General features: G+C 41.5%; 4 protein-coding genes across 7 annotated transcripts; 3 read left to right on the forward strand and 1 right to left on the reverse strand.

Moving 5' to 3' along the window:
• Nucleotides 1-2,133: 2,133 nt before the first annotated feature.
• LOC147142108 (von Willebrand factor A domain-containing protein 1-like) lies at nucleotides 2,134-9,527 on the forward strand. Of its 4 annotated transcripts, none has more exons than XM_086041271.1 (5): nucleotides 2,134-2,317; nucleotides 5,099-5,632; nucleotides 6,406-6,684; nucleotides 7,638-7,913; nucleotides 8,596-9,527. In XM_086041271.1, the coding sequence occupies exons 2-5, from the start codon at nucleotides 5,176-5,178 to the stop codon at nucleotides 8,865-8,867; spliced, it is 1,284 nt and encodes a 427-aa protein (XP_085897397.1). In that variant the 5' UTR covers nucleotides 2,134-2,317; nucleotides 5,099-5,175; the 3' UTR covers nucleotides 8,868-9,527. The 4 variants fall into 4 exon arrangements, with proteins under 4 accessions (XP_085897397.1, XP_085897395.1, XP_085897396.1 ...); XM_086041269.1 differs by lacking the exon at nucleotides 2,134-2,317 and adding an exon at nucleotides 2,324-2,477; XM_086041270.1 differs by lacking the exon at nucleotides 2,134-2,317 and adding an exon at nucleotides 2,324-2,477 and having other exon boundaries at nucleotides 8,599-9,527.
• A 1,073-nt stretch (nucleotides 9,528-10,600) lies between these two features.
• On the forward strand, nucleotides 10,601-13,262 carry ora3.1 (olfactory receptor class A related 3, tandem duplicate 1). Its single transcript, XM_086041273.1, has 4 exons — nucleotides 10,601-11,153; nucleotides 11,226-11,489; nucleotides 11,743-11,982; nucleotides 12,665-13,262. Exons 1-4 carry the CDS (start codon nucleotides 10,884-10,886, stop codon nucleotides 12,875-12,877), a joined length of 987 nt encoding a protein of 328 aa, XP_085897399.1. The 5' UTR covers nucleotides 10,601-10,883; the 3' UTR covers nucleotides 12,878-13,262.
• Nucleotides 13,263-13,665: 403 nt separating this feature from the next.
• ora4 (olfactory receptor class A related 4) lies at nucleotides 13,666-16,187 on the reverse strand. The gene is made up of 2 exons (XM_086040323.1): nucleotides 16,101-16,187; nucleotides 13,666-14,649 (listed from the first exon to the last, which is right to left on the reverse strand). The coding sequence occupies exons 1-2, from the start codon at nucleotides 16,185-16,187 to the stop codon at nucleotides 13,666-13,668; spliced, it is 1,071 nt and encodes a 356-aa protein (XP_085896449.1).
• Nucleotides 16,188-18,441: 2,254 nt separating this feature from the next.
• Nucleotides 18,442-20,471, forward strand: fndc10 (fibronectin type III domain containing 10). Its single transcript, XM_086040808.1, has 2 exons — nucleotides 18,442-18,518; nucleotides 18,650-20,471. The coding sequence occupies exon 2, from the start codon at nucleotides 18,761-18,763 to the stop codon at nucleotides 19,664-19,666; it is 906 nt and encodes a 301-aa protein (XP_085896934.1). The 5' UTR covers nucleotides 18,442-18,518; nucleotides 18,650-18,760; the 3' UTR covers nucleotides 19,667-20,471.
• The last annotated feature ends 1,678 nt before the right edge of the window (nucleotides 20,472-22,149 follow it).

Genomic DNA, 22,149 nt, shown 5'->3' on the forward strand with positions numbered 1-22,149 from the left:
TTCGGAAAATTAAAATTAATCATCACTGTATTTTGGATTTTACGGGCATTAAGCGTTTTCCTCCCCTTAGAGGTTCACTATGGAGAAAAAGCTTAATGTGGCTTCATGTTAGAAAACTATGACCAGTCGCCACCAACATTTATGTGCACATCTCTACCTATGCCCAAATCAACCTTTGAAAATATCAAAGCAATGTTAAGAAGCGGAATGACATGTACTCTTCTTTGAATGAGCAATGTTGTCAACCATTGACAAAAAAAATAAACACTCATAAAGCATGAGTGGTTTTTTTTTTTGTATCTTCTTCCACAGTTTACAAGCAATATCCAAACAGAGTTCCTCTAAAGAACATTGGCCGTCTTGACATTTAAACAAGCCTATCAACTACTCGCATAATGAAATAGATTTGCTGCCCTGCGATCGAACGTTGTTGTCATCTCGAGTAAAATTCATGAGCGTGACTCCTCAGCAGAAGCAAGCTCAACAAGACAGTGCTGATAAAATGTGTATTAATCACCTATCCTGCACGCGGTGCAGAAGAAAAAGAATATTTAATCATTTATTAATAGCTCTTCAGCCTACGTGTAATACAATATTCCCTTTACAGTTCTCATTTTTTAAGGTTTTAGAATGAGCGTGTGAACACTTTCTGAACCAGAATGAATGAAAAACAAAAGGCCTCTAAACTGCATTAAATTAATGATTGACAAAGTTGGAGAAAGCTCAGAATGATTTCAAGATGGTTAAACGAGGCAGACTTTACCTACAGTACGTGAGCAAAGAGATACCAGTCTGGTATGCGAGCAAGATTTTTTTTTTTAATGTTTTTTTTTAAATCATGTATCAACAGACTCCAGGAGTCATTTGAAGTGCTATCATATCATCGGCCAGTCAGCCACCCCTCCTCTTACCCAGCATACACCTCTTGACTGTCTGCGGGGTCATGTGCAAGAAGTGAGACAAAAACTCAGATAAGACTTAACTCTTCTTTTTTCCAACACCAAACCAAAGGAAAGATCCAACTAGTTTACTTTTACTCGTTCACAGCCACTAGGTGGCATATTTCCATGGTTGCTGAGTCATGTAATAACCAGTGCGATTAACAATGTGTTTTTAAAGTACAATATTTTCTGTGATCATTGGTTTTAGAAATTATTGTAATTCCAAAACAATATTTTCCATAAACAGGCAGCATGGTACTCATCAAAAAGTCATTAGAAAACGCAATATTTTTCTGAATTCCGTGTTTCAACTAGTGGGCCCGCTGGGAACATATTCTTGAAAAAAATATGTTCGGGTTGACTTCCGCTTTAAGTATATTTTTCAGTAAATGTTTTTTTTATTTAGATTTTTACTTATAAAAACCTATATTATATTTGTGAAAATTGTCAGTATGACCTGTCAGTAGTACATTAGTAAATTGTTCTGTGAAAAAAAATCAGCCCACTACGGCCCCATCTTGTACTTTTATTATGAACTTTAAGAAACCACCGCACCTGAGGAAAAACAGACAATCAGAGACAGAAGGAGTGACCGACGAGGTGTCAATCATTTTTCAGGCACACACTCACGGTTTTAAGATCACCTGTTACTTTGGGGGGAGCTTTCGAGCCTTGCTGAAACTATGGCAGAATGTCCACCTCCAGAAAATAATAAGGCATAAGACTAGCAAACAGAAGCAACAACGACGTGCTTACAAAATTGTATCATTACGAATGGCCGTGTTTAAGAATTGCGGAATTGCAGATTACTTACAGTAAGTGAGGCAACATTCAAATCTTTCAGGCAGTTTTAACACCAGAAACTCCCCCCTTACTGAAAAATTGGTACTCCGTTACTTCCAAGAGCTGGTCGCGTGACAACATGCAGGAGCCTATTAGTTCATTGCGTGCCATTCGTGTCATAAATTATGACATATCGAGAATAATGACTCATAATTACTGTACATATTTATATGTATGAAAAACATAAATGAAGCCTAAACCAATAAAATGAAAAACTGTAAAGGGCACACACGGCGGTGACTGAGTGTGTCTTCCTGTCCCGTGTGACGTTTACTCTAAATACGCCCTGTTCCTAATAATGCACAATGTGACTGTAATTACGGGGCGTTACTTAAGAGCAGTTTGCAGTCTGCCCACTTATTTGCTCATTTAGAGGTGTAATGAATCAGACAATGACCGCGGGCAAACGGATGCCTGCCTGTTACATGTTCGAACAGTGAGACGGCGCGTTCTGACGCAGTGAAACTCTTTCAAAAGATGATGTGACTTCCTGGACAAGCACGAAGAGGAGGAGTAGGAAGAGGAGGATGAAGGTGACTCCCCGCATTTCTAATCAACACTTCCTCACACATAAGGGAGAAAAGCTATGCCTTGTGTGACCATCTAGGATGAGGACTTTTTTGCCTGCTTGTGTTTTTTTGTGGGCGATGTTGCAGCGCGGCAGCTTGCAGGTTGTTGAGTTACCTGACTCAGGTGAGAGAGAACGTGCACATTGCGATCATATCTCTGCACACTTATGCTCACGCTAGATATATTTCGTTTCTATATTTGTTCTATTTTATCGTTTATTCCAGCAGTGTGAAGTAATTCATCTTGGCTGCCACTTCATTAGGTACACCTTGTGCAGGTGTCTAATAAGGTGGTGGTTTAGCTTATCTGTTTAATTCCATATAGAAATGCAATTCATATCAGACTGAGAGCTACAGTGGTTCCCATTGAAATGAATGGAAATGCTATTCATTTGTCCCAGCTCCCCAAAATATAAACACATTTTAAAATGTGTCTTTTAATAAGAAAAAGATCTCTCTTTTATGGTGTACTGCATAAAAACATACACGAATGACAAAATTAAATTAACAATTAAGCAGCTTTTCCATTTTTTTTTAAATTTTTTGCTTTAATTCAATTGACATTGTCCTGCTCATCCTGGTGTGTGCTAATTGGCCACCTGGGGGCGGTATAATACAAATGTACTTAGAGTTTATCAAAATTCCTCAGTAAGCCACAGCAATATTTGTCGTTCTTTCCAGAGGATAAAGATATATGCCTGTGAGAACAGTTTAATTGTCTGTCTACATGGGTTGCACCACACTTTCCCATTGCTTAAAGCGACACCGAAATACCAATGCTATTTCTTTGCCGGTCTATGGCGTTTTTCATTGTTTGTTAGTTTTAAGCTAAAGGGACTTGCCTAAAGCAAAGTTATGTGCTTGTTTTAAATAAATCCAGTGTTATCATTTTTTAAAATGTGTTTATTTATTTTAACCATGAACTTCAACTGGGGGTGACAATAAACATCTTGAAGCTTTTTTTAAAAAAAATTTAAAAAAGAATTGTTCACTATCTGCCAACTTGAGTTTGAATAATTGATGTTACAGTGAGTTTAGGGGATTCATTGCTTCTTTACATGACCCCACAGTACCCTTATTTTGATGCAAATGAGGGATTTTTAGGGTTGGTTGGGAAAGACTGTTTCCATCCTACAGGGGTGCACAAAATTACACCCTCGTTAGCAGTGTTGTTTTGGCCTTCCCCGTTCTGACTCAAATTTGAAAATTCTGATTCAGCTTTTGTTTTTAACCGCCAATTCGTGCCTAGCCCTCGCTCATGTGTTGACTTGATATGATGCGGCATGATGTAACATACAGGCTTTTGAAATGTTCCTCATGCCTCATTATTGCATCTACAACAATAACGTATTCCAATGCAAAACTGAAGAACATGTTAATTGCTCATGGTTATTTAAATCTTTATTGATAACAACAACAAAAAATCCTGCTGATGATGATGCTGCTGGGTTAGAAAGTAATGACCATGACCAAATTATGACAACCAAAGGCAAATTGGACCTTTTAATGGATTGTTTATGCCCATCTTAATACTTCATACAATATAAATGAACGATTCTCAAAAGATAAAATCCAAGGAAGTTATTAATTATAGAGTATATCAACACACGCTACTGGATGCTTAAATTCCTTCTGCAGCAGCATTTTTCTCCACATCCCACACTCTTTGTTACTTCCAGACGTATTTTCTTAAAACTTAAAACTGCTGGGGGTGCATGACGAGTGCATGTCCCAATACTTTTGTCCACGCGGTGGAATTTTCAGGCATCTCTAGCATTCACAGATGATACGCTCAGATTCCAGCTCCGTTTTGGATGAATGCAAAGATGCAACATTTCATTCAAGCATCTCCATCAAGCAGGCTTAGTCTAACCCTCATCAGCTTGTGTGTTGTGTCACAGTCTAGTTTTATTTTCAACCAGCTTGTTCTCTCAACCCCCCAGAGGTATTTATTTTATGAGCAGTTTCCCCCCCACTTTTTCACTCTTTGCCGGCAGCTTTATTTTCTCCTTTTAAAAAATTAATGATTGCGAACAATTACTGCAATAAAATATTTCTTTGGTTCTGCCGAGCCTTCAAAAACGGAGGCTATGGACTGTACACATTTGAACGCAACACTCTGAAAGAATTGGACCAGTGAGGCCAATTGCTGTTCAAAAATCCTTTGAGGTCTTTAAGATCCAAAAGATGAATACGGAATCAACATCTAACCATTTAATTCCTGGTATTTAGAACTGCATCCGAACAAACAAAAATATTGAGGCCACACGAGAAGATGCAAAGCAATCATAGCAAGATCAATACGGCCAGACAGAATTTTGCCCAAAAAGTTCTGACGTTATCTTAAAAAAATTCCAGAAACAATTTTTATGGACTGATGAAACTCGTCGGATGTTATCGTATAGTTTTCGGCTTACATAGCGTCTCCATACACAAGCGCATGAATCTCCATCGATGATCAACGTGAAGGCAGAACAAAGTAAACACAGAAATTCACAGAAACATTTTGAAACAATACAAAGAAAACGTAACCAAACTGATTGAGAGAGTCTTCACTATATGCAGCAAAGTTTTTCGCGTTTTGCTCTTCGCCCAAAGTCAGCTGTGATAGGCTTCACCTCAGCCTCCTCCTAAACGGGATAAACTGAAGAGAAACTGGATTGTCTTGATTTCACTGTCCAATTCCTCAAAGTAGTGTGACTCCTCCAGACGTAATTATTTTGCTGTCTTCCTTCTCCTGTTTAGTGTTGAACTGCTGTGAGGGCGATATTCTCCTATTGCTAGACTCTTCCGGAAGCGTGGCCAACTATGAGTTCTCCCGCATGCTGGGCTTCACCGCCAAGCTTCTTCGGCCCTTCTCGCTAGGCCTCGGCCACGTGAGGGTTGGCCTGCTGCAGGTGGGGACCAACCCAAACCTGGAGTTTGGCCTGGATGTGCACAGCAAACAGAGGAGTCTACAGAACGCTCTGCTCGACGTCACACAGCTGCAAGGGAGCACCAACACCAAGAAGGCGCTACAGGTGGCCCAGCAGCTCCTGCCGGACACGCGCGTGCCGAAGGTTCTGCTCTGGCTGACAGATGGTGTCGAGCTGGGGGAGGTGGACGAACCCATAGAGCAGCTGAAGGCGCAGGGGGTTTCTGTGTTAATTGTGTCCTCCGTGCACGGCGACTTCCAGGTGTTGCAGCGTGCCGTCTCGCCTCCTTTGGAGTCCCACCTGTACTCTGTGGACATAGACAACATTGACATCATCACGGAACGCATGAGAGAAGCCATTATCAGTATGTGTCAATATGCTTGGTACCTGGCTCCAGTGGCAGATATAAATATATATATATTAGTGCTGTCAAACGATTAAATTTTTAAAACTAATTCATCGCAAAAGTTTCCATAATTAATCACGATTAATCGTATTTTCTTTACAAAGCTTGGAACCGATATTTACTTGAGTAAAATCTTGGAATGAATATGGAAAAAAAATAAAACTGTATTTTATTTCAAGGACTGTTCTAATAGCTTTCTTTGATCCTTGAATACGATTATTTTCCAGTAAAATACAACTGTTGAATGATACACCAATGACATACAACTAATATTGTATTTGGATTTGGCTTTGCACTTATTTTGGATCACTCCAATGGGCCATCGAGCAACTTTTTAAAGTAAGACTACGTCAAGGTCCATCTTTGTGGCAGTGACTCTCCTCTAGTTTGGCTGCAAAATGAGTAGAGGGAAGGTGCCACGGGAAGTAAATAAAACTGAGTTAACTGAGTTAATTTTTTTTCATGCGTTATAAAATTTAAATTAATCTCCATAGTTAACGCTTTAACTTTGACAGCCCTAATATACTCACTCTCTCTCTCTCTCTCTCTCTCTCTCTCTCTCTCTCTATATATATATATACATATATACATATATATATATATATATATATATTATATATATATATATATATATATATATATATATATATATATATATATATATATATATATATATATATATATATATATATGGGTATATATGCTTAGGATATGTGTTGTCTCAACTGTAGAAATCATTCAAGCAGAGCGTCTCCGTGCCATTGACGTCACATCCCACAGTGCTGTACTGCAGTGGCGTCCTGTTTTAAGCGCACTAAGTGGTTACTATGAGCTGTGGTATAACGCCATTGGGAATACACGTACGGAGGTGAGACGCATTCTCCCGGGAGAATCAAGCTCGGTGGAGCTGACCAAACTGCAACCCGAGACCACCTATTCCGCCTTCCTGCGGCCCGAGTCCAACAAGAGGCTTTTCAACACGCTCACCGTGAGCTTCACCACACTTCCCGGTGAGAATGTTATCATGGCGTGAATGCTGAAGGACAATGATGTAAACGCTTAATCAATCATCATCATACTTTCCCTCTTCCTCATTATTGGAACTCTTCTGTGGTGGTGTTAAAAAATGAAGAAAAAACAAAGCACTCCTGTGTAGTTAAGCCTTTGGATTGGTAATTCTCATAGTGTGGTAAAAAGTACCATGAGTGGTCCACGGGCTACCTCTAGTGGTTTGCAAAAGAATTACTACCTAAGTACAGTTCAGTTGTATTTAACTTTTAAGTTCAATATATTTGTACTTACTCTTTAAGAAAATGTTGTATTTAAAGGGAAGTCAACGCGAACATTTTTTTTCAAGAATATGTTCTACGCAAGCCCACTAGTTGAAATAAGGCATTCTGATATTTATTGCATTTGAGGATAAGAATTAATACACCCATTTTTAGCCTTCTCTGGAGGAGGCCATTTTGCCACTTCTAACGACTGAAAATGATATCACAACTGCTCATGGCTCAGCTAACGACCCATCACGGCTGACCTGTTTTCTGAAGCTGAGCCGTGATTGGTTGTTACATGAGCCCTGAGCAGTTGTGATGTCATTTTCAGTCGACAGAAGTGACAAAATGGCCGCCACCTAGGATGGCTAAAAAGGGGTGGATTTTGCTGCTTAACTCATTTTCCACAAATGCAATATTAATCAGAATGCCGTGTTTCAACTAGTGGGCCTGCTGTGGACATATTCTTGAAAAAAATATGTTTGGGTCGATTTCTCTTTTAAACATTCATTTAAGTACAATTTAATTAGAATGTTCCGTGCAGTACATATTTTAATGCATTTTTATTTTTATATGTATATATCCGAGTCCCACATGCATTTTCTGCAGTGATTTATACATTAATATTATTGTCTGAGATTCAACTTAATACTTTGTCATAAATAATTCTTATGTAAATAATTATCCAGGTGTTTTGAGCCCGGCAGTGGTCTCGGTGCACCAGTCTGGCCCCCGTCAGACGCGAGTGAGCTGGGGTCCCCTGCAGCCAGCTCTGGTTCAGAGATACACCGTGGAGTACGGAGCCATTCCGAGCGGAGCAGTCCAGACTGTGATGGTACAGAGCCACCAGAACTCCACTGTGCTCACCGACCTGGAGCCAGGAACTGAGTACCTCGTTACAGTCAGTGCTGTGTACACGAACGGAAAAGAAAGAGCCATGTCTGTGAAGGCATGCACCCAAGAAGGTATGTGACGAAAGGTCAACTTTATTCCAAATTATGTCACTCTAAGCATGTTTCCACCATGCGCTAAACTTCATTTTGCCTGTTGTTTATACAAGGTGTGGATGTGTCAGCTATGTAAACAGTACTGTGACAGCACAGCAGTGTAACTAGCCAATGAAGTCAACAAAGTAGAGGAAGACAACACAGTAAACAGCAATGGAGGCTATCCAGCACTTTATGTTTTTCTTTTGGCATATGGCTCTTTATTACAAGAAGTCAAGCTTGTTTTGTATTCATTCCAGTGGTATTTTTACATGGAAAAAAAACACTTTAGTAAACGCCATACCAGGAAAACTTTACAAGTCTTTATTGCGCAATACCAGTTATTTTAAACGCAAAGAACCAATGACAACTAAACTCAAACAGAATTGCTGGGCTTATTTGCAACTACGCAGAGTTCATAACCATCTAGTGGTCGACTATGGAATGGTGGAATTACACCGATAATAAAAAGGAGGCAGAACAAAATGGAGTCATAAAGCTATGAACCTAGCCTCTCACCCAGCTGTCATAGTCCACCTGCAACCCAAAAGAGGAAAAGCTCAATAGAAATATGATAAATAACTGATCAATGGATTAAGAAAAATGTTGACAAAGGCACATTGAGTTCATTTCTACAGCTTTGTAGCCTCTTTTTAACCAGCAGCAGCGGCTTTGCCCGCCCTCGCTGACCTCCAGCTGACCTCAGCGACTCGCAACGAGGTGCAGGTCGACTGGAAGGCCCGGCAGCAGGACCTGAGAGGTTTCTGGCTCAGCTGGGAGAAAAGGGACAGTCGTGGCTTCTCTTCCACATACTTGCCGTCATCCTCGCACTCAACGCGGCTCACACACGTCGCGCCGAGCAGCCGTGTGTGCCTGTCGCCCGTCTACGGCTCGGGCCGAGGAGAGGGCATATGCTGCACGACAGAGAAGTAAACAGGTTCATGGAGGTGAATCTCTCCTCAGTTCTTTTTATTTTTTTCAGTTTTGCTTATTTGCGGAAATGCAATATCCGCTTTCCTCGATTAACGAGAGAATGCTGCAATCAAGCAGCTGGTGAACGTTATGTATTTGGATTGCCGGAGGCCCAAGATAACATGTGCAGGGTGGAATATTCTTTTTTTTTAATGAATTCCAGCCAAACCATTATGACTTGTCCTGAATGTGGCTTGGCAATAACAAAATATTGATTATACCCATCCATGAACCTATATTTGTAATTTAATTTCCATCACACAACTAATCAAGTTTCATATTTACTTCTTAGATATTTACACAAAAATACAAGCTCAAGTAGTAGACCAACATATATTTCGAACAATTCAATTTGAGTGTTTTTGTCTTATCTGAGGTGGATGTGACCAAAGGGGGAAAAATATTAAGTATAAAGATGTTTGTATTTTTTCCCTAGCTTTTAGTCATTTATCTAACAGCCTACAGGCTTTCTAATATTGTAATGGGTTAAGACAGCACCTTTCTGATTTAACGCGAGTACACCAAGTGGTTTATGCCGTTGCCTCCAACAGCCACTCTCTGTCTGACTAACAATCTATGCATGATAAAAAATGTAAAAAAATAAAAAACGTGCTCATCCATTACTCTCCACATTTATAAGCCGAGAACAAAATGTGTTTTTTTTTAATTGTTATCTTTTCAGTTTTATTTATGGTTGTGTTGTTCCTGTATTTTTTTCTTCCGTTAAATTAAAGTAAAATAGAAAAAATATTGTGTTGCATATGTTTTTATTTTGAAATTTCTATGGAGAATGGAACGGCACACAATCCATAAGGGGTTTTTGGAACGTGCAGATCTCCACGTTGTTCTGGCGTTTGCTTGGTTGTGGGGCCATCTGACGGCTATTGTTGCAAATTACAATAAATGGCCCCGATCAATCCACTGTGGATACGACAGTGTTCCACCATAATAAATACAAATGCCTCGGAATATTTCCCTCTGCTCCCCCGTTCTGGAAAATTCCTGACGAGTTTAGCGTATGTCTCTTATTTGCACACACGTGGCTCAGGGACTGCCGTTTGACCTTACGTACAACAATACCGAAATAAATACACTTAACATGAACCCTGGAAGCTCACCTATGAAATTAATGAACAAAGACGAAAACGAAAGTCATTTTTATCATAATTGTTTTGGTTAGCTTTATATGTAGTTTCAGTTAGTTTTCGTTTTTTTTAAAAAGCATTTTCTTTTGTATCTTATTTCGTTAACAAAAATGTTTTTTCTACTTATTTTTTGTTAGCTATAATAACCTTGATCGCAAAATTGTGTTGAAATGAGCAGTCCAAAGCCCTCTCACAATCACTACTGAAATGTTTTCACACACATAACTGAGAAATATTGTCTAAACAGTATTGAGGCACACTCACACACTACTGAAAAATTATTCGCTCATCTACACTACTCAAACACTCTCACACACACACAACTCGCTTACCTACACTTCTGAAACGCCCTGGTTCTCGCACTCATGCTGACAGTGCCTCAGACAAGCGTTCATTTGAATCTCTCATATGAGAACTTGCATGTTATATGCTGGACAGTGGACACATTTGCCATTTCTTCAATAAGATTCAGAGTTGGAATCAGAATAATGTCAACAGGCATCCACTTCCCTAAGGACAATGCAGTGCAAATGAAGCATTTCATTCAGGATAAGCTGATTAATCACTTGTGGTTCATTAGCATGCACCTTGAGTTCCCTGAGGAGCAACATCCTCTCGCCTGTGAGAGCCTAACGAGGAATGACACAAACAGCCTCACCTTCCTACGCTGACCCTGACTGGGAACACCTTGCAAAAGATCCCCAAGTCAGTTTGGATGACAACCAGCAGATCACATTCTCATGATAAACAGCAAGAATGAAGCTGCGGCAACTTTTGGAACGTGAGACCATCTTTTAGTGGATTTTTACAGTTGGGGGAAAAAGAGGCTACAATGGACATGGCCATGGAGGAGGACATGGAGCTGGTGGGAATGGGACTTCGTGTCTCGGTGTCCCCTCTTCAAATAGTCATGTACATTTTACTGGTGCTGCTGGGCATCCTGGGCAACGCCACCGTGATCGGGGTGATCGGTAAGAGCGTGTTCGTTGAACGCGGCCGGGGACAGAACTCGGACATCATCATCATCAACATGGCCTTGTCCAATTTGTTGGTGTCAGTCATGAGGAACACACTGCTGGTCATCTCAGATATTGGACTGGAGGTAGATGCATGTCTGTTGACTGAAATGTCCATAACTTCGTTTCATGACTTCATCGTGCACATTTTCCCACAGCTGTATTCATCGAAGGAGTGGTGTCAGTTTCTCATGGGTGTGTGGGTGTGGCTACGCTCGGTCAACGTGTGGTCAACACTCTTCCTCAGTGCCTTCCACCTTCAGACTTTAAGACGGGTGGCTCCAAATATTGGCAACCTTCGCGCACCCCGAGGGGCTCCTAATACCCTTCTACTCAATCTGGCTTTCATCTGGTTTCTCAATTTTTTGTATTCCATTCCTGCGTATATCTTCTCTACTAATGGAAATGTGAACAGCACAGAGGTGAGCGCCTGATTTATGTTTGCATTCTCTAGTAAAGATGTTGAACTTCATATTGATTGCATTAGTGAGCCTACATGTTATGTATGCTGCAAATGCATATTGGTCAAGTTTCCACACCTATTTATAAATTGACTGCAGGCAGGCAATATACATGAAAACAGGAAAACACATGTGGGAAAATGTGACATGGCATTTGAAAACCGGTGTGTAGATTTCTTATATTCACTGTAAGATTCCTTTGCCTCTTTACCAGACGCTAATGCTGGTGAGCAGCACAACACGCCCCTTGCTGGGCTGCGTGTGGAACTTCCCCTATTCTTTCAGCGGCTTGTCATATGCCACCACATCCATGGTAATCCACGAGACCCTTCCTATCATCCTGATGGTCTTTACCAATGTGGGCTCGCTGTACACACTCTACACGCATGGCAGGGCTTCTGTGAAAGACGCGCCTGTCATCAAAAGGGTGCCAGCTGAGAGACGAGCAGCCAAGGTGAGAAGTGTCATTGTAAAACTGCAACGTGGGGTATTACGGTGTTGAAAAGATTTTTGGACGGTTTTAATAACCTTATTATGATCTTTAATGTGACTTAACTCAAACTTTTTGGGTGCAGGGATGCAGTTAAAATGTATTGCACATAATCAAATAAAAATTGCACTCTTATTTTTTCAAGAATATGTTCCCAGCAGGCCCATTAGTTGGAACACGGCGTTCTGATTAATTTTGCGTTTGTGGAATATAAGTTAAGCAGCAAAATGCACTCGTTTTTAGCCATCTCTAAGGGCGGCCATTTTGTCTTCTGTCGACTGAAAATGACATCACAACTGCTCACAACGACCAGTTTTCTGAATCTGATTTCCCCCTTTAAAAATGCAAATTATTGTACTGTCCTAAAAGCTTAAATATAATTTAACTATACTTAATAAATGTACTGTATTTAAAGTAAAACATTTGCAGATTGTAGTGGATCTTAAATGTTGTAAATGTTGTTATTTGTATGAAATTCAGTGATTCTTTTGCATAGGTTGTCCGCATACCACTGGTGGTAATCATACCACACTTTGAGAATCACTGTTAAATGAATTAATTAATTAATGTCACATTAAGATGTGAATTTCACGGCATTGAAATTCCACTTGACAAAGTCAATATTCTGATGAATATTCTTCTACAGGTGATTCTTGCCCTCATCATGCTCTTCATTGTGTCATGGGGCACCAGCATAATCTCCGTCAACTACTTCAATTACAACCGGGGCTCCTCGGCCGAATTTCTTTTGGTCATCGCTCGTTTCGCCAACATCATCTTCATCGCCATGTCACCCATGGTTCTGGCAGTGGGCCACCGCCGACTCCGCGCTTTCATTAAATCTTTGCTCTCCCACTGAAAGGCTGCTGGCAAGTACAAGGACCCACCATTGCTGTGTACTTATTAGAATTACAAGATTTTTTTTTTTTTTAAATCAGACCCAGTTTTGATTGAGGCTTATTGTGATTGTTGCAATCAGTGGCGGCAGCTCAGCAACTAGCGGTTAGCACATTTGTATCACAGCTCTGAGGTTCGGGTTCGAACCTTAGCTCAACCCCTCTTCACTCCTATGTATAAATTTTTTGTGATCTCTCCGTTTGCTTGTGTTTTTTACGAGTACTGCCACTTCCTCACACATTCCAAATTGATGCATTGAAGACTAAATGTCCATTGATGAGTGAAAAGGTTGTTTTTGTTGAAATAAGTACAACATGTCTATACACCCCTGTTCAATTATATAAAAAAATGAGAATAAGATAAATGATTTCATTTATTTCTTAAGTTTTTTCTGCTTTATACAACACAATACAATAATATACAATCCCAATTCTATACGTTGTTACAGTCCTACATCTCAAACAGTATCGATGAAGCTTTTGTACTCACATTCATACCAATGGACTAATTAGAATATTCATTTAACCCATTTAAGTGTGTTTTGTGAGTGTGGGAGGAACCTGAAGTACCCGCAGAAAACTTTCACAGGGCCTGAGCCAAGATTCAGAGCCAAGATTCGGAACATGTCGACTATGAGGCAGACGTGCTAACAACCACACTACTGTGCTGCCCTTTCTATTTCAATGTGTGTAAAATAATACTTCAAACATTCAAATGAGCATTAGAATTTGATTCCTTTAACTCTTACGTTCATGATTGTGTTTTCCTTTCTTTTTGAACAACAAAAATGGTTTGTTTTTCCCTTTTTCTTTTAGCCTGTGGGGGTTGAGCCCCACCTTCACTGTCTGCACGGTGCCGTTTAAAAACTTTCCACCAACCCAGTATCATGCTCACAATTCTCCTCCTCAACTTGCCGTGCCCAAGGGCCACCACCATGGGACAGAAGCCCACAAAGAGTGAGGCAGAGAAATGGGCCACAGTCAGCAGGCCTTCGGCGTGGTGGCCTCTGTCATGGTTGTAGTAAGTCACCGCGGCAACCTGCAGCACCCAGCACAATACAAAGAGTGACACCATCAACATAATGACGTGAGCCGCCTTGCGCTCACCAGACACATGTTTGTCCAGCTCCCCGTGTTCTCCCCCCGCAGTCACGGCCCTGATGTGTTTGGCCAGAGAGTGCAGCGTGGCCAAGTTGGTGCAAACCATCAGCACGAGTGGCAACACTTCATTGAATGCCAGTGAAGCGGAGGCAAATGCTGCCCCCTGTTGGCTGGAGGGGAACTCCCATATGCAACCCAGCAGGGGCCTGGTGGTACAGCTGATCACCATCAGCTCCACGGTGGCGTTACCATGGACGTGGGTGCTGTAGACCAACGCAGGTGTAGAGAAAGCTAGGTTGGCTCCCCACACGACTCCCAGGACGATCCAGACACGCCGCCTCTCCCGTTGCAGGGCCAGCGGCCCGAAGGTCACGCGCTGTCGCCTTAGGGTGGTGCAGTGGAAGACACTGAGCGCCAAAGTCACCCAGCAACCCACTGCTCGCCACCACACCCACAGTAGCATGAAGACTCGACACCAACCTGGAGAAAGACTCACATCCAAGCCCAAGTCCGATACAAAGATGGGCACGGTGCGGAAAAGTGAGGTGAGGAGGTTGGCCAGCGACAGATGCACCAATATAGTGTCTGAGGGTGGAAGCCTCCGAGATGGGCTCTCAGTGGCGGCCTGGACTACCTGCAAGGAAGACAAGTGGCAGATGACAGGTGGCAAAAGTACTCACACTGTGTGCTTAGAAAAACGGATACAAAGATAACCACTAGTAAACATAAAGGTACAGTTTCAACTACTTTATTTAAAGTCATTTTAAACTGAAAATAAACTTCTAAATTTGACACACCACAGAGAATAGTGTTGCGCCACTCTCAAACGCTGCAGCGTGTTTGCTAAATTCCTGAAACCACAACCAAATATGGATGCTACTTCGTTTAGCAACTTTCTTATGCCTGTGTATCCATATATGCTGCAAAACTATATCCAATTTAAACTTCTGGTGGCTGGAATATATCCTACTGGGTCATTGTGGCGATTTCCAAGCCATGACAAGAGGTGCTAGCCACCGGCTAGCTTGCAGGCTAACAGGCTTCCGGGCCTCATCCTGGCCATGTGGTAATGTGCATTGTCATCTCCTTGCTTGGGGATTGAAATAACCGCACTGAGCTGTTGTGTAAACTGTGGCATCCAGGGAAGACGAATTTTCAGAGTGTAGGCACACTATAGCTAGCTAGCTAACTGCAAGTGACAAGTACAAATAAATGTTTACTGTCGGTTACTGTATATACAGTACAGTTGAATAATTTTGGACAAAAACAACAACAAAAACTACCAAGCACACATAATAGTTCCTCTCTCATAATGAGAAGAAATCAATCATGGACACCTGGGATGGCGTTACACCAGTGCTGGTAGATCTATAGCCTCATCAGAAATATGTGTAATCACAGTTAAGTCTCTCCAGCATTTTCATTGATATTGTAAAATCCATCTATCCATTATCTATACCGCTCATCCCCATAAGGGTCAGGGGGAGCGCTGGAGCCTATCCCAGCTGTCTTCGGGCAGTAGGCGGGGAACACCCCGAATTGGTTGCCAGCCAATCACAGGGCAAACAGAGACTGTGACTACTGCCGGCAATGATGACCAAACTCGGACACCAGTCGTACAGGCACCGAACCGCCCGTAACAGGGGGTTGGGTGCGCCATACCCCCGAAGCTTAACTAATAAAAATGCTAAATTGGCATGAGGAGCATCTTGCTTCTCTGACTCTATTTTCGTTAATGTTAGTTCCTCCGCGCCACTAGCGTTCCTGTTTTTCCAAGTCTGCAAGAGCTCAATAAATCAATAATATTTGCAACCGTCAATGCGGTTGACTTTATTTGTCTCTATTTAGATCTTTTCTGTCCTCATCCGTGAAGGTTGAAAACGTAACAAAACAGTTTTTAAAAGAAGTACAGTAAACAGCACAATTGTCTGTTTCTAAATGCAAGGAGTATACAAGTAAAATGTTGTCATATAAATAACTAAGTAGCCTATACTCAAAGTAAAGTGCAGACCTGAAATACTGTAGCTACTTATTTACTTAAACCTCAACAGTTCAACATAACAGGACAAGCTTTGGTTATCTCACCACAAAGATGACCAAGAAGTTCCCCAGGATGCCACAAAAGACCAGCATCCCAAACAGAATAGCATCGACAGTGAGCACGGCCGACATGGCCTCACATGCACAGCGACATTGTTTGCGCACTCAGACTGGAACATGGAGGCTTCATATCGTCCACGAAAGAAGCTGATGATCCTCTTTATCTTTTATACGCACACGCAAAGCTTCACCCTCGCTGACTATAGCCTCAAGGTTCGTTTAGTCTGATGTGCAGTCATTTTCCGTGACCTTTTTCTGCACCACCAAGCAGCCACCTGAAGAAGCTTGATCTTGATCACCTCATATAGCTTTGTGTTGTTTGAACTCTTCCTAGCAAGTCATACAAATTATAATGTAGCAAGATGTAACTGACTGCAGGGCCCGTTGCAATCTTTCGGGGACTCCTTATAATCCTTGTTGGTTATTTTATAATAATTCATTAAAACTGAAATCCCATGTGATTTAAAAGGCACAGATCAGCATTTTCCTTTTATCAGTCAGCAATTCATCATTATCCCTTGGTACTAATTTCCTTGCTGGAATCTCTCAAGGGATCAAATAGCAGTTGCGCAGAATCAATTCACGTAAGCATGACTTCTTTCAATGTGTATCATGGCAAAGCATGTTGAGTGCATTAATCCCTCTCAATAAACACAAGAAATATACTGAATGACTAGACCTAATTCATTGGTCATCTCAAGATTTTGTCCTGCTGTTTGAAGAGACATCTCAAATATCTACAGCCAGAAGCAAAACAGTATTTGCCGCTTCGGTTCTTCATTACACATACTCACTGGCCTCAACATCCGTCTACTTGCACACAATTCAAGTCTTCAAATAACGGGAAAAAAAATAATCTTTTAGATCATTCTCAGTATGGTGCAGAGCACTTCTACACCACCACAATAATGCACATTACAAAGACAACATTTGGATAGTCATTTTACAGCTTTATTATTGCGGTGGCAATTTGCAGTAGTGAACTGTTCTGGCATTGATGTTCAGGATATTTTGGTTTCCTAATTTATCAACACAATAGAGTCTAAATGTTGGAAACAGCTCTCAGTCTGATGTTGTGCAGCTCAGCACACCACTTCAAACTTAGCATTTTTATCTTTATAAAAAGCATACACTTTGACATTACAGTATTTTCCGTGCAAAGTGGGGTCGTTCCCACTCAGTGACTGTGTGAATGTGAGTGTGAATGGATGTCTGTCTCTATATGTGCCTCGCAATTGACTGGTGACCATTTCAGGGTATCGTCTACCTCTCACCTGAAGTCAGATGGAATATGCTCTGTGAGCCTGAACAGGGTAAGTGGAGTAGAAAATGGATGAATAGTATTATATTGCATTGTACTGTACTGTATTGTTTTTGTTTGTTTTTTCGGGGGCGGGGGTGATTCTACTGTTCTGTGGCACATTGCAGTGGTGTGAGAGATCATCAGGTGTGCCACAGGAAATGATCCAGTTTCTCCTATACTTGGCCCAAAAAAAATTAAATTTACTACAATTAATATAGCTACATTTTTTCTTTTATCGATGCCAGTGACTGACAGTGACAGGCAGAACAATAGATGCTACTCCACTTGATGGCAGAAGGTACTGTTAACCTATGTATCCATTTATAACGGAATTATGATTATCATGTATCATTCTTTCAATACTGTATGTATTGTGATATGTTTGTTTGGTGTTGTGCCATGAGATTTTTCTGGTGTAAAATATGTGCCTTAGCTCAATAAAGGTTGAGAGAGAGGCCTGCCACAAAGAGCAAAAATCAACAAAGATGCACTACCTGAAGATCCTCAACTCACTTCAACAGAGTTTTTTAGCAGCAAGATGCCCTAATATATAGCAGCAAGGAAATATTCATACAGTATATTATACAGGATTTTGGTCTGAACAAAACAAAAACAACAACAACAGCATTAAAAACATTTGTGAATAGGTGAACCTGTGATTTACAAACAGGCAGGGAACACATGTTATTGTAAATTTGTATGGGATCCCATCCAATTGTGTGAGTGCGGATGACGATCATTCCTGTATGAAAAATTAGCCTGTTACAAAAAATATGAATGGAGTTGAATTCATATTTATTAGTGCATAAACTGCAAAAACGTTCTCTCTATTGTTGTGTTTGTGTGCGTCAGGGGGCATCTGGACTAGAGTGTCTTAACACCTTTCGTACGCCCATGTGTGCTCGGTTGTTTTTGGCACCACTTGCGTGGGATTGTGACTCACACGCCGATTTGTTGATGGCCACTAAAATTTTTGCACACGCACGCGTGTACTGTGCGGCGCGCTCCCTTCGCGTGCACACGCCCACGACGGACATCAGTGCTGTAGACGTCAGAAGGCGAAGACGGCCGGCAGACCAACTGGCGCCGTAACACAGGAAGTAAGCGACCGTCATTTATTGCGAGTCGATCGATGAGGGAACTGATTTGAAGTCTTGTTGTTTTTTTTTTTTTGTTTGTTGGTTTTTTAAAGGAAGCTTCTTTCTTTCTGGTTGTGTGATTTCTGTCGCAGATGCTTCATCCGAGGTGTCCTCGCCCGTGGACGCGCTTCCCTCCTCCACGCGGATGTTGAAGCAGGGCTGATCCGATTTATGGCCGCCATCAGCAAGTCCGAGCAGAGGAGATGAGCAGCCAGCAGCGGCCGTCGGTGCTCGCTTTAGCGGCACTGCTGCTTTGCACAACACAGCACAGGACTCACGGCAGCGGCTCAGCATCATCATCTGTATCCCCATCAGAGGTGACAGGCACTGAGGATTCTGGGATGCAGCGCAGGTGGCTCAAACACCATGGCAACAACAGTCAGGAAAGCAGGCCGTGGCAGAAAGCATCAAGCCTCAATGCTTCCACTGTGGCAATGTCAGTCAAGTGGAGCCCACTGAGCGGGACGTCATCACCGCTGTGTGCCTACCAAGTCACAGAGGGAGGCATCGGGGGGCCGCTCTGCTTTCGACACATGTCGGTTGGGTACAAGTGCCACAAGGGAGACTGCAGGTCGGCGGTGTCTTCAGGCAGCCTGGTTGCGAATATGCTCATCAATGGCAGCGTGTTACTACAGTGGAGCCAAGTGGGAGAGGTCGCGGAGGTCCAGGGGTCGCCCGGTCGGACGAGAGCTCCTGGGACAAAGTCCTTGAGTAGGGAAAAATCAAATAGTATTTTTAGTGGCCGGCGCCACAGACGCGGAGGCTACGAGTTGAGCTGCTGGTGGAACGGCAGCTACACTCAGTTTGAGTGTGCCGGGGTCCATCTGGGTTCCGGGTGCAGGGACTTCCTGTTGAGCGAGCTGCACCAGAACATCCCCTACCGCATCTGCCTGCGCTCCCTGGCCCAGAGAGTGGACCACAAGGACTGCGTGGAGTTTATCCTGCCGCCGTCCGGGATGCAGGATATCGTGATCGCCATGACGACAGTCGGGGGGGCCATTTGCGTGATGTTGGTCATTATTTGCTTACTGGTGGCATACATCACGGAAAACATCATGACCCCCGCAACGCAGCACACATACTCCTACCGCACTCACTCACGCCACTGAGGCTCACCTTGAACACTAACGTCCACCTCGCCTGATGTGACCTTCACTTAATCGTTGTCCATGTAGTACCATCCGTGTGTTTGTCTGTGTGTGTGTGCGTGTGTGTGTGAACTGAAGCACAATAGTGTCTCTGAAACAGATGAAACTAAACCTCTGTAAAGAAGAGCTGATATAGCACTGTGTAAACTCTGGAATACATTCCACTTGAATTCTTATGTGTCGTTTTCAAACAATTTTCATCAATCAATTTAAATTTAAATTGAGAGGCCATACGTTTGGTCAACGGTCCCCAAGCTTTATTGCGCTACAGATGACTTTCATGCGAAGATGTGTTTTGACGTACTGGTATACAACAAATAAAACAAAGGATCAAATATGCAACTCACCAATAAACCATTTCGTTGAGTTTGTTTGTTGTAATTATTGGGAGCTAGTCCTATATTTGGGTTATCTTATATCTTAAAAAAAAAAAAACTCCAAAGGCTTGTCTTTCTTGCTTGGGCTCCATGTGCTGAAGTGGTTCTGATGGCTTCATTGCCTCATTTGCAAGCCTGTTGAGACATATTGCACATAGCGTGATGAGTGCGAATCTACGACTACTAAAAAAAGACATTTTAAGTACGACAATATTGTCTTATATTGCTGATATTGTCTCATTATTTGGCTAGTTACTCTTAAAAGCTCTCCAAACATGTTTAATTCTCAATTTTGTTCACTGAGTGTTCTGGCTTCGGCAGATGTACCTGATTTTCAAAACTTCTTTCAAACTCTGATGATCAATAAAATATTTTTTGTTCAACCTCTCTATATGGGCTCGCGGCTCAGTGGTTGGGAACCCCGGTTTTCAGTGAATGTTTCGCAACCTTTATTAATTTTACATGAGAGAGATTCCATAGCACAACACCAACAAAAATGTCACAAAATGTTTAAATACTAAAATAATGATCTTGCCCCAATTTACTCACAAATTCACTGCATGTTCAATCTGGGCCTGTCTAATGGAACAGGAAGCTGAGATACTCACACAAAGCCATGAGTTACTGTTGTCTGTTGTGAGAATGGCAAAAGGTTTTTGTACCTTCTGCCATCTAACAGAAGGGCCTTTAATTGTTCTGTCACTATATGTCTCTTGCATAGATAAATGGACAACGTTATATTTGTGACTAACAATTTTCTGAGAAATGAAGTGAAATTGAATCATGTTCCGTGGCACCCGATGATCTCTCACGATATTGTGCCACGGCACCCAGGTTGGAATCACTGCTTTAGGTGACATTTCAGCACTGATAGTTGTCATACAAGTGTAAATGTAAATTAACCAATGGCAATGTCACAGTATGTACTCACCTTATTGTCACTTTTCTTTTCTACTCTGTATTATTATTGTCAACTGTTTGTTGAGGTAGCTGTATTGTACTGAGCAGCCAGGACAGAGATGCGTGCATCAAATGACACAAGGCTAATTTACATAATACGCTTTATGGAGTACATTCCATTCTTCTTTTATAATAATTGTACTGACCAGCCACAACATACAGATGATACTATATTCCCGTTTCATATCCATTTCTGGTTCTATGTGGTCTTCATCATACTGTATTTCACCTCTGTCATCACTGATACCCTTTGTTGTGACAAAAAAAAAGAGCCAAAGAAAACACACAATAAGGAGTTAACACTAAAGTCTTGTCAATGAATTTAGAGTCATTTTGTCCTGAGAATTTAGGTAGAATTTTATTTTGTACAACCTAAGGGCATTGGAGGTTTCGCTGCACTTTACAATGAGTACATGGTGATCCACTCAACTATATTGCATTCATGGGTTTGTCAGTGCTTCAACGTTAATCTTGGCTGCAGTATACAGCAATATAATTAATGAAATGCTTTAAGTGTTTCCCACTAGCTGATGTTTACTCAATGTGCGTCACACACAAGTGTCCCGATAACTTGTGTCCTTGTCGGAACAAAAAATATACTGGATTGAATTACATGTGTCCATTCGACTTATGTTGTGACATACATACTTTTGTATACCATTTAGTAAAGGGCAATACAATCTCTAAATAATGTACCAAACAACATTATCCACAATACCTTTGTGTCCTGCTGTCAGCCAATAAAGTGTCACGAGATTCTTTTTATTATTTTACATCTTTTCTTTAATTACTTTGCATGAGAAAGTGGCCATGTGGTCGATTTCACACTTACAAGATGACACAAAGAAAAAGACCACATGCAGTGGTACACTGTAATAAATGAGGGAACACTCGTTTTGGACATGTCAAAATGAAGTCGAATGGCTTTGTTATCGGCTGTAAGATGAAAACATTTCCCCATAAACAACCTTCCATCTTGGGCGAGAGTATTTATTTTTAAAGAGTAACTTTAAAAATAAAGTTTAGAATCCTCTTGCTTTCTCTCTTTTAGTCACACACGTACATGCACTCAGTGCGTGAGGTAAAAGGAAAGAAGGAATGATCAAC

Source organism: Filicampus tigris, chromosome 9 (genome assembly GCF_054856515.1).
Source record: "Filicampus tigris isolate MCC_2025a chromosome 9, RoL_Ftig_1.0, whole genome shotgun sequence".
NCBI lineage: Eukaryota > Metazoa > Chordata > Actinopteri > Syngnathiformes > Syngnathidae > Filicampus > Filicampus tigris.